Source organism: Bufo bufo, chromosome 5, assembly GCF_905171765.1.
Source record: "Bufo bufo chromosome 5, aBufBuf1.1, whole genome shotgun sequence".
Lineage (NCBI taxonomy): Eukaryota > Metazoa > Chordata > Amphibia > Anura > Bufonidae > Bufo > Bufo bufo.
Genome location: NC_053393.1, coordinates 510,730,235 through 510,743,057, shown reverse-complemented (window position 1 = coordinate 510,743,057; position 12,823 = coordinate 510,730,235). Strand labels below are relative to the sequence as shown.

Below are 12,823 nucleotides of genomic sequence, written 5' to 3'. Positions count from 1 at the left end.
TATTTTGTAGATCTGTTCTTTCCGATGAGGCCGTAGGGAACATAAACATAAAATCTGATGTAACGAATAAGATAGGGGGCGGCACCAATGCTCCGGCTGAATACACGATAAACATAAAATCTGCCAGGGAGTTGGTTGCAAATCCGTTAATTGTGAATTTGCCGTTCTTGTTAGGCTATTTTCACACTCGCGTTCGGTGCGGATCCGTCATGGATCTGCACAGACGGATCCGTTCAGATAATACAACCGTCTGCATCCGTTCAGTACGGATCCGTTTGTATTATCTTTAACATAGCCAAGACGGATCCATCTTGAACACCATTAAAAGTCAATGGAGGACGGATCCGTTTTCTATTGTGCCAGATTGTGTCATAGAAAACGGATCCGTCCCCATTGACTTACATTGTGTGCCAGGACGGATCCGTTTGGCTCAGTTTCGTCAGACGGACACCAAAACGCTGCAAGCGGCGTTTTGGTGTCCGCCTCCAAAGCGGAATGGAGACGGAACGGAGGCAAACTGATGCTTTCTGAGCGGATCCTTTCCCATTCAGAATGCATTAGGGCAAAACTGATCCATTTTGGACCGCTTGTGAGAGCCCTGAACGGATCTCACAAACGGAAAGCCAAAACGCCAGTGTGAAAGTAGCCTAATGCAAAATCCAAACTAAAAACCTGTAGCATGTCTGTATTGTGTGATCAAACCCTCTCTCCATATAAAGATCCCCCCACAATGGCAGCTCCACTGGTCGCGGGGTTGATGATGTGGCTTTCTAACCACTATCGCTTGGAGCTTTTTCTCCATGTGGCTAATGTTTATCTCTTGCGCCATCATCTGTCAGAGCAGGGAACTGCAAGTCATTATCTATTCAGTCTCCTGCCTCTATGAAGATGCTCATTAGCAAGATGAACAAAGAGACCGTCCTCTGTAGCTACAGTCATCTGTTACACTTTAATTTTCAGGTTTTGTTATAGTATTCTCTGCGCCATCTGTCCACAGCAGTAGATTTTGACTTATTGAAGCCGGGAGCCAATGAGGTTACGCCAAACAGCAAGCGAGATTAGGATGTCAGCAGTGCGGAGCAAGGATGGGGGTTATACTGCATATTAATGCTGCTATCAATTCCTGTTATAGAGTCTAATGATCTGCAGAAATATTGAGCCCCCGATGAATGCGGATAATGCAGGAGGTGACAAAACAGCAGCTAGAGCAGATATCAGACGTCTATGCTGTGCATATACAGGTGGTCTTCCAGGGGACTAGCTTTTTTTATGTTATTTTTTTATTTGGACAAAACCATAAAAAAGACGTACTAATAAAAGTCGCTGTGTTTTCCTAATTATGGATTTCTTGGTCATTTTAGGCTTTAGAGTGAAGAGATAACCAGGAACCATCAAAGTGCTCACAGTCTGGGTAACCCAGCTTTTCCCAGGACTGAACGCTATATGATGATTTTTATTGCTGCATTGTTAGGCTACTTTCACATCAGCGTTCTTCTTTCCAGTATTGAGATCCGTCACAGGATCTCAATATCGGAGGAAAATGCTTCAGCTTTGTCCCCCCCATTCATTGTCAATGGGGACAAAACTGAACGCAGTGCTCCAGAATGCATTCCGTTTAGTTCCCATGATGCTCACAAAAGCGTTGCAAGCAGCATTTTTGAGCGAGTCATGGGATACTGATCAAGGCGAAAAAACACGACACGGATCCAGCGCCCATTGACTTACAATGGATTTAGTGCCGGTGTTCTACCAAAAATCCTTACTTCGTGAAAATAACTTACCCCTTGTGACCTCGGGGGGTGTGCGCCTCAACTTCCGGGGGTTTGCACCTCAGCGCAAGCGCACTACCACGGCACGGGTAAGGTAAAACTACAGGGACCTTCGCCCTCAGGGGTAAGGAGATCTGACGGTCTTTTCTCCTTACCCTCACACTGCGCACGTGCGGATTGTGAAATCTCCTTTGGCTCCCAGCACTATCAGCCATCTGGGGGGTGAGTGCAGCATATTGGCGGGTATAACCCTAACCCTTGTGAGGGTAAGGAGATTTCACAATCCGCGCGTGCGCCATGTGAGGGTAAGGAGAAAAGACCGTCAGATCTCCTTACCCCTGAGGGCGCACGCGCGGTTTCCTTGAGTCAGCGCTCCCTGTAATTTTACCTTACCAGTGGCGTGGTAGTGCGCTTGCGCTGAGGCGCACATCCCCGGAAGTTGAAGCGCACACACCCAGAAGTCATGAGGGGTAAGGTATTTTCATGAGTAAGGATTTTTGTTAGAACACCGGATCCATCTTGTTCATTTGGGATATAATACAACCGGATATGTTCTGAACGGATGCAGATGTAAAAGTAGCCTTATACAGGGGGGAAACCATTGACCTCTCTGCCTGTGTAACTGTACTACAGCTCTTTATTAAAGGGGTTCTGCACTTTGTTTAAACTGTTAGCATCTGACCGGCGGGGGTCTGACACCCAGGCCCCCCTGCCGATCAGCTGTTTGAGAAGGCAGCGGCGCTCCAGCAGCGCCACGGCCTTCTCACTGTTTACCGCAGGCCCAGTGACGTCACGACTAGTATCACTGGCCTGGGCGCGGCTAAGCTCTGTTCACTTGAATGGAGCTTAGCTCCGCCCAGGCCAGTTGAAGTCGTGATGTCACTGGGCCTGCGGTAAACAGTGAGAAGGCCGCGGCGCTGCTGGAGCGCCGCTGCCTTCTCAAACAGCTGATCGGTGGGGGTCCCGAGTGTCGGACTCCCACTGATCAGAAGCTGATGATCTATCCAGAGGATAGATCATCAGTTTAAACAAACTGCAGAACCCCTTTAATTGATTGCATGGTCGTTTCCACACCTCTGAGAGATTTGTATGTTGGTGGTTTTCTAGGCACTCCATTCACTACGGGAAAAAAATAAAAATCACGCCATGTGCGGCTACATATAATGACAGGGAGAAGTTCAGAAAATGGATTTCATTTTAATTGCGAGATTTCTGGCTTACGGATTTGCATGTCTAATTAATGCTTAAAAGGGAAACTACAACTTTTTTTTTTTTTTTTTATAAAAACGGGTGGATGGTTTTCTGGATATAATTTTTTTCAGCCATGTATTTTACTTCCTGTCCTGGCTCTTTAACTTCCTCTTAGCAGGGCAGGCAGTCTTCCTGAACCCTCTCAGTCAGACCATCACTGTGACCAGAGGGAGCCGCTCTGCAGTGACGCACACCTTACGCTGAGATGTAATGCTCTTCTGAGGGGGTTAAATGACAGGGATCGGCATTTTCATTGATCCTGGTTATTGCGGCCAGGTTCCAGCTGTATTAAACAGTCGGAAACTGCCGTGTATGGCGCAGGATCAGCTTGTGATCCCACTGCTTACACTTCTCGTGCCTGCTGAAGTAGTATTATGTATCTGGGGTGGCAAGAGGTTAAAAACTTCTTTCATACTTGTCAAGGACCTACAAATACATTGTAACATTGGCTTAAGGGGAACCTGTCATAACCTTTGTGCTGCCCATACTAACGGCAGGATAAAGTAGAGACAGGTGAGTTGATTTCAGCGGTCTGTCATTTATAATTTAAAAGTAAGTGGTTGCCGAGAACCAACATCACGACCATTGCAGACTGGGCCTGGAGAAGAGTCATGGCCACCTGAGAAGAGTCCTGCTCTCCTGCCCACCTGCTGATGATTACAGGCTTCTACCTAGTTTTCTCCCTTTCTCTCTAGGAGAGAACTGCCAATCATCAGCAGATGGACAGGAGAGCAGGAGATTATAATAACCAGGACTCTTCTCAGGTAGATTGGACTCTTTTCCAGGCCTGGGCTGCAATGATTATGATGCTGGTTCTCGGCAACCACTTACTTTTAGCTCATGAGTGACACACCGCTGAAATCAGCATTTCTGTCACTATATTATACTGCCCTCAGTGAGATCAGCATAAAGTTGATGACAGGTTCCCTTTAACTCTATATAGATAGCCGCCAACAACCTGGATTCTAATGTGTGAAAAACAGATCAAACGTTTTATCCGGAATGAATATGTAAAATGACGCCAACCCACAATTTGTCCATATTTGGTCACTCAGATAATAAGTTCTTATGTTTGGGACGGATATTATTAATATTTTTGAAAGTATCTTGTTGTAAAGGTATTGGACAGTTATTGAATACATATAAAATTTTAAGAAATGACACCGTTTAGTTTAGGGTTTTTCTGCCATTGTAAAAGGTCATTTCAGCCAGGAATCTACTTTGTTTCTAAAATAGGCTAAAAGCGGGAAAATGTTTAATCTCCAAAACTCTAAAATATATCTCTAGATATAACTATCCTCAAATATATGAAGCTAACACCTGGTGGTAATATAGAGATGGCTAATTGAGGAGGGGATCCTACGTCTTCCAAGGCCATCAGTATGACTGATTTATCCTTAAACCTGAGAAGTCCCCAAACTTGTCTGTAATCCTCAGAGCAGTCGAGTGAGATATCCTGGTCTCCGAGAGGAAAAGAAGAACATCGCCTGCATATACAGTGACTCTTTCCTACCGTTGGTCTAAAACTAGAGGTTCCAGAAGGATAGCAGATAAAAGGAGGGGGAGGAACCCTGCCTTGTACTTGAGATCAAGAGCAATTCAGATATTCACTTAAAGGGTTATTTTTCCGAGACTTTTTAACTGATGACCTATCTTCAGGAAAGTTTATCAGTATCTGATTGGTTGGAGTCCGACACCCGGGATCCCCCCAAACAGCTGTTTGAGAAAGCAGTGGCACTCGCAGTAGCACCTTCTCGCTTTGCCTAGGCCATATGATGTTGATTTCATTGATCACATTGAAGTGAATGGGGCTGAGCTGTGATACCAAGCCTGGATTACGACACAGGCTCTTAGTGACATCTCGGAGCCAGTGCCCTGGCCGGTCCTTGGGAACTGGACTTGGTTATCACATTCACAATGGAACAGAAGGATCGTCTCTTTACATTGATACATGAGACCTCAATTGCTAGTAAAACCCAGGAGGTTGGTTTCAAGGTCCTCTTCTGGTGGTATAGGGCGCCCTGTAAACTTTACTCTCTATTTCCAACCATCTCCCCATTGTGCTGGAGGCGTGGAAACAAACGAGGAAGAATTCTAAACATCTTTTGGGGAATTTACTTCTCATGTTCTCCCTAAGTCATCTGCCTTCTTTTTGCTTCACCATAGTGACATCCCCTTGTCAACTTATAGGAAGTCTGTGGTACGTCATTTGGTTAATGCAGCAAGGGCTTGTATCCCATGTCTGTGGGAACAGATGTCGGACCCAACCATAGCTCTCTGGTTTAGTAAAATTCTGGAGGTCATGAGGATGGAGGACCTTACCGCATCTGTGATAGGTGCACATGCCAAATTTCACAAAACACGGTGACACTGGATTCTGCTTGAGGGCTCTGCTGAGTACAGGTCTCTGTTAGTCTCCTAGGCCCAGAGCTCCCCTGCCTGTCCTTCAAAATCATAACTAGAGAGTTTCCTATTGCTAGAATAGATTGAGGAGAGCTCAGATTTTTTTATAATACTGGTAGGCCCTTTGCCAGGCCTGAACTCTTCTACATAAGAGAAAAAATATCAAGTCTATTGGGCTGTGTATCCATTTTGCGGTCTGTCTTGCATCTGCACTTTTTTGTGGATCCATTGAGTTCGATGGGTCTGTAGTCCAAATTTGGTAGACAACTATAGGACATATTCTAACTTTTTGCAGAACGGACATGCAGAAAGCACATGGATGGTCTGTGTGCTTTCCGCATCCTTATGTCTGTTCTACAAAAAGAGAGACTATGGGGGTCATTTATTATAAAATATAAGCCACTTTTTGGCATATATAAGGCACAGATTTTGTTGCAAAGGTGTTTTGCGGAAAAATCTATCCCTTTTTCCCCCATGTATGCAACTTACTCCTTTTTTTTCCAGTTCCGAGAAAAGGGGACGTGGCTTCGACAGGCTGGTCTGATTCATCATTTTGTACCCCTGTTTTTGGCGTAGAAAATGACTTAAATCTACGCCAGCAAGGGAGCTGGCGTAGATTTAATCAAGTCGCACGGCTGCCGGTAAAGCGCTGTCTAAGCTACTTTCACACTGGGGTTTCTGCGTCCGCTTGTGAGATCCATCATGGGCTCTCACAAGTGGCCCAAAATGGATCAGTTCAGCCCCAATGCATTCTGAATGGATAAGGATCCGCTCAGAATGCCTCAGTTTGCCTCCGTTCAGCCTCCAATCCGCTCTGAAGGCGGACACCAAAACGCTGCTTGCAGCATTTTGATGTCCGCCTGACGATGCAAAGCCAAACGGATCCGTCCTGAATTACAATGTAAGTCCATGGGGACGGATCCATTTTCACTGACACAATATGGTGCAATTGAAAACGGATCCGTCCTCCATTGACTTTCAATGTAAGTCAGGACGGATCCGTTTTGACTTAGACTTTTTTTTTTTTAAGAATAATGCAAACGGATCCGTTCTGAACGGATACAAGCATTTACATTATCAGTGCGGATCCATCTGTGCAGATACAAGACGGATCCGCACCGAACGCAGGTGTGAAAGTAGCCTATATCGCCAGTCACTACAAAATGCAGACCACTGACCCATTGAAAACATATAATATATAATATAATATAAAGCTGACGACACATGGACCGCATCCGTATTTTGCAGATTCACGATTTGTGGACTGCAAAACCGACATGGTCATGTGTTTGAGGCCTCAGGCTACCTGCACAAGGATTGCAGGTAAGACTCGCGTAACTCCACATCGAACCGCACAAAATCCACTTGTGTTATTTGCGGATTTTATTGCATATGTGATGCGATTTTGCCATAGGTCTCATGCTTCCATTGAAAAGGGTGAAATCCGCACCGAAAATCGCACCAACAATTTGACATGCTGCAGATTTCAAAATCCGCACAGCAGGTCAATTTTTCGCATGGAAGAAAAAAAGCTAAGTGTACATGATATTTGTGTAATCTCATCCACTTTGCGGGTACTGTAATACGCTGCGGATGTTCCGGACGAGAATCCGCAACGTGTGGAAGTAGTCTTAGATAGCAGAGACGGAGACTGTAAATGAACCAGAGTTGAATTTCTCTTTAGATATATTCTGAAGCATGCCACTAGAGGGCGAGATTGGACAGGACATGTAGTAAAGGCACACCAATATGGTTCGGGCTCACACTGCTACTGGCAGCGGCACGCAGTGCAAGCTTCATCAAAATTGCTTTCACAATCAAACTTCTATTATTCATTTTGAGGGGAAAAAATTCATAAGCAACCGTGCGCTTAGAATTTCTTAGAAAACTGTGATAGTCGCAAGGTCACTGTGATTCTTCCCATTGAAGGGAATAATACTATGGCGGTGAGTTTCATGCTTGTAACTTTAAGTAGCCAAAGCTCAATACTAAGGCCGAGTTCACACGAACGTGTGTGACCCGTGCCCGTGCTGCGGGCCGCAATGCACAATCGCCGGCCGTAGGTCAGCCGCATCGGATCGCGGACCCATAAAGTGAATGGGATCCGCCTGTTCCGCAAAAAGATAGGACATGTTCGATCTTTTTGCGGAACGGAAGTACGGTAACATAGAAACATAGAATGTGTCGGCAGATATGAACCATTTGGCCCATCTAGTCTGCCCAATATACTGAGTACTATGGATAGCCCCTGGCCCTATCTTATATGAAGGATGGCCTTATGCCTATCCCATGCATGCTTAAACCCCTTCACTGTATTTGCAGCTACCACTTCTGCAGGTAGGCTATTCCATGCATCCACTACTCTCTCAGTAAAGTAATACTTCCTTATGCATTCCGTTTCCGTTTTTCCGTTCAAAGATAGAACATGTCCTATTATTGCCCGCAAATCACGTTCCGTGGCTCCATTCAAGTCAATGGGTCCGCATAAAAACGGAACACATACGGAAATGCATCCGTATGTCTTCCGTTTCCGTTCCTTGCGGAACCATCTATTGAAAATGTTATGCCCAGCCCAATTTTATCTATGTAATTACTGTATACTGTATATGCAATACAGAAAAACGGAACGGAAAAACAAAACAGAAACGGAAACACAACGGAAACAAAAACGGAACAACGGATCCGTGAAAAACGGACCGCAAAACACTGAAAAAGCCATACGGTCGTGTGCAGGAGGCCTAAGGCTCCGTTGAAGACTCCGTGACATGATGGTAAAACAGGTAAAACAGGTAAAACATTCACTTAAGGCTACATGCACACGACTGTATGTGTTTTGCGGTCCTCAAATTCGCGGATCTGCAAAAAAAACGGATGACGTTCCGTACGGATCCGTTTTTTTTGCGGATCCATTGTAATAATGCCTATCCTTGTCCGCAAACTAGAAAAAAATAGGACATGCACTATTTTTTTTGCGGAGCAACGAAACGGACATACTGATGCGGACAGCACACGGTGTGCTGTCCGCGTTTTTTGCAGACCCATTGAAATTAATGGGTCCGCATCCTATCCGCAAAAAAAAAAAAACGGATCGGACACGGTCCGGAAACAAAATACGGTCGTGTGCATGAGGCCTAATTTTGCTTTCTTGCTCCTATATTGCACCCTGTGCATTGCAAGTGGTGAAGTTTGCAGTAGATATCTGCAGCATACCCGGACATGCTGCGTATTTAAAATTGGCACAGCTGGATTTTTTTATTTTTTTTTGCAGGGTGTGGATAAAATTTCTTAAAATCTCATCCACTTTGCTGGGACTGTAAAAAGCTGTGGATTTGGCACAGACAAATCCATTGTAACGAAACAGTGTATCCATCCCATGTGAAAGTACCCTTAAGGAGCAGATTAGGTGAAATCAATGGAGAAAATCCAGAACGTACCATCTTAAAATCTGTAGTGTGCCCTCAAATCCACGCTGAAAATGTTATACAGCATCTAATTGAGTTAAATACCAACTGTATAAATCCATGTGTTTATAGCGCCCCCTAGTGGTGGATGAATTATATACACTCATATATACACTGATTGACAAAAAATAATACTGCACCAAGAAGGAGTTTTCGGAATCTAATGAAACTTTCAATGTGTGAATGTAATGATTAGTGATGAGCGAAGTGAGCTTCGGATGCTAGATTCGAAGTCGCTTTGCTCAAAACTTCGGTTCCAAGTGGGAGCTGCTCATGCTTGTCGGGGGATCAAACCATCCTCTCTACTGGCGGTCTGTTCACCGTGTGTGCGCTCCCTCGTGTAAACACTGCTCCCAACGCCTCCTAACAGCTAGGTCACAACCGCCCCTAGATGACAGGCAATTTGTCAAAATGACCATCCTGCTTCTCTCAGTCCAGTGATGTGCCCCCTCTCAAAGTTTGTCAACTGGGTAAAATGTCTTCGAGTGCATCGTAGAGACATGTCTATTAGTCAATGACCAGTCACAAAGAGGTACCCTACCCAAAAGTAGCCTCTGAGAGCCTTTTTATGGGGCAGCGGGAGAAGCACTTTCATGCCCTTGTAGCAAAACCCTGTGTCTACTCAGACCACAGCTGTAATCATTTACTTATATCACTGCATGCTGAGATTTCTATCTGTGTGCGAGAGGGTCATTAATTAAAGACTATATTAGGTGTATTTCTGGTGTAGTATGTGGTTATTTTCCCCAACCGCGCCAGGTCTAAAAAAGTGGGCATGGCGTGGGCGGGGACGGGCCGGCAGGTCATCTTCTACGCCTGTTTTAGGTGTAGGAAATGGTCTATATGACAGCTAGGAAGCTGGATTACATTTAGACTGGCGCAGGATCTGCCGAAGTCATGTAAAGGCCGGCGCCTCTACAGAACTTTGGCAGATCCACCACCAGCGCAGGGTCTTATTAAGACCGGCGTTTAAAACTCCGGACTTAATAAATGACCCCCTACCTAAGTCTTTTTTTTTCAGCCTTAAGAACTATGTTACAATGCAGTATATTCAATGGTCAGTGGAGCCCATACAAGTTTTTCTAGGGTGACCTATGATGATGTTGGTGAGCACACGTGTTCAGACATAGCAGCACAGGCTGCTGTATGTATGTGGGAAGATGTATGTGCAAACCCATCATAGCACTTCTATTGTATATGTATGAGCAGATGGCAAAGTATGGTGGGTCAGACGTCAGCATGGCATAATGCTGTCAGGCTGAGCTTGTAAATACGTCATAATTGAAAGTTACACGGATTAAACCTATACAGGGAAGATTTAAAGGGGTTATCCCCCTTTTAAGTGATGGCCTATCCTCTTGATAGGCGAGAGTCCGACACACAGCATTACTGCTGACAGCAGCAGCTCCGTTGAGGGAAGCAGACAGCGCCATCTACTTTGTAGTGGACTGAGCTCGTCACTGCAGGCTTCAATGGGAAAAGATGCAGTAACCAGATCAGTCCAATATAGATGGTGCTGTCTGCTTCTGGCGCTGGAGCGGGATGGAAGATTACAAAGTTAGGACATCACCAGACGGCCATTTGGACTCCTTAATCCACCGTTTATCGTTAAATACCTACATGTTTTGTATCTCTGATGGCATTTGTTTGACTAGAGGTTGCAAATAATGGTCTACCGAAGCTCCCAACTTCACTCCCATTATTTAACCGTTCAGTTGTTGGTTCATAGCATGCTTGACAATACTATTAACGCGTGTCATACTTGCCTGAGTACTAGGGGCTCCCATAAATGGGGCCACAATAAATGTAAAGCGTGTAATCATATATATGGGTCAAACACATTAAGATCTGTGAGCACCAATAAAGAATATAAAATAAACACGACATTTGATAACTTACAATATATACCGTGAGCAACAATTTAGAATTAGGAGGCACCTGTCAGAGGCAACCAATCCATCCGTTGTCTCATGACACTTCTTTAACGAGGTTATCTCATCTCAGACATTGGTGGCATATGATAGGATAGGATATGCCACCAAAGTCTGATAGGTCCCAGAGGTGGGACCTGCTCCTATCTTAAGAACAGGACCCCAGAAGTGAACAGAGAACAGCTGTGCATGCGTGGCCGACCTCCATTCATTTTTAAAAGACTACCGAAAAATAGTTGATAGCTGGCTCAGCTATTTCCAGCAGTTCCATAGAAGTGAATGGAGCAGTGACCATGCTTGCACGGTGTGCTCTCCATTCATTTCTATGCTAAGCTTGCTTGGCTATTTTCAGTACTCCCATAGAAGTGAATAGAGAGCATGCCGAGGTGGGACCCGCACCTATCTGACATTATTGGCATACCCTAGGGATATGCCACAAAAGCCTGAGGGACCTCGACCACTGTGATGTTATAGATGATGGAATCAGTCACATAAAAAAATTATGAACGGTTTTTCCCTTTAAAGGGATTTTACAAGTGTTCTATTCTGATGACCTATCCTCAGGATAGGTCATCAGTATCTGATATGATCTGTGGGGGTCCCAGGAGTTGCATTAATTCCTTAAATAGGCTGCAGCACTCCAGATAGTTCTGTGGCCTCCTCATAGCTTACCCCCTAGGCCAGTGACATCAAGTTCATCGGTCACATGGGCCTAGATGCAGCTCAGTCCCTTTCAAGTGAATGGGGCTGAGCTGCGATGCTATTTGCGAAGCTGTGCTTGGTAAGCCGCGAGGAGGCCACAGTGCTCACAGCCTCCTTAAGCAGCTGATCAGCAGGCGTCCCGAGTGTCGGACCCCCACCGGTCAGATACTGATGACCTATCCAGAGGATAGGTCATCAGTATAAAATGCTCGGAAAACCACTTTAGGATCAGCAATGGTTCCATCATCAGCCGTGGAGTGACCTCAGTTACCTGCTTAGGTGACTCATTTTCAACCAGTTCGGATATTTGTGCCTCTAATGACTGGATTAGCAGGTCTTTCTCAATGATCTTCCTCCGCAACTCTTGGATTTTTGCAGCACCTGCTTGAGAATCTTTGCTTTTCAATAGTTCTGAGTTCCCAGAATAATGATTCTGTCAAAAGGCAAAAGTATACAGTAAATACAAGACACAATATACCAACACATCAATAACCCAGCATAAGAAATTTAATAAAGGACGTAGGTCAGTTTTCTTAAGTACAAAAGTTGCACATTTAGCACAAAAAAGTGTGATTTTTTTTCAATTTTTGAAATAGCTTAATCTATTCAGTTTATGCAACAGGTGTCAGAAATGTAGAGTCTTACATTCAATCATACTCCACGTCTATGCGGGAAGGTTTGCACAGATGTAGATTACGTGCAGTATTTGTCTTATATGGTCAATATGGCTGTCTGGGAGGGGACCACAATGGATGCACAAAAGGTGCTGAGGAGCTTTGTGTGTGTGCCAGGCGTGCCGGCTTGAACTTTAGACTTGTCTTCTGAGCTCATAACTTTCATTGCTCTTCAAATATCAAAAGTCATTAATGCAAATACAAAAACCGTCAAGAGCATTTATCATGTCTACAAGCATCAGAAAGCACTATTCATATGCAATGCATTCGGAAAGTCTTCAGACCCTTTCACATTAAAAAAATATTCACGTTTTCCCCAATGATTCTGCACTCATAATGACAAAGTGAAAACAGGATGTTAGAAAGTCTTTGCTAATTTATTGAAAAGCAAAACCTAAAATCTTGTATTGACATAAGTGTTCACACCCTTTACTCAGGACTTTGTTGAAGCATCTTTGGCAGTGGTTACAGCCTCCAGTCTTCTTGGTGTAACGGGGTGCCGAAGGTGCACTCGGTCTCCCATCAGCCACAGACCTGCTGCTTAGCTTCGGGAGCGAGGATCTGTGTTTGACCTCGTTCCCAGGGCGGCTTTGCTAGCTAGGAGGCTCCCTGCTCTTAGGTCTGCCTTGAGC

The 12,823-nt window shown here is 44.8% G+C and overlaps 1 protein-coding gene across 2 annotated transcripts in view; it reads right to left on the bottom strand.

Moving 5' to 3' along the window:
* Positions 1-12,823, bottom strand: part of C5H10orf67 (chromosome 5 C10orf67 homolog) — a 202,828-nt gene that overhangs the window by 165,389 nt on the left and 24,616 nt on the right. For both annotated transcript variants that reach the window (XR_005779333.1, XM_040434424.1), the window contains exon 5: positions 11,789-11,950. Coding sequence is in view for 1 of the 2 variants with exons in the window: in XM_040434424.1 (XP_040290358.1) it covers positions 11,789-11,950 (162 nt within the window). In the remaining variant the exon portion in view is untranslated. The remainder of the gene's footprint in view (positions 1-11,788; positions 11,951-12,823) is intronic.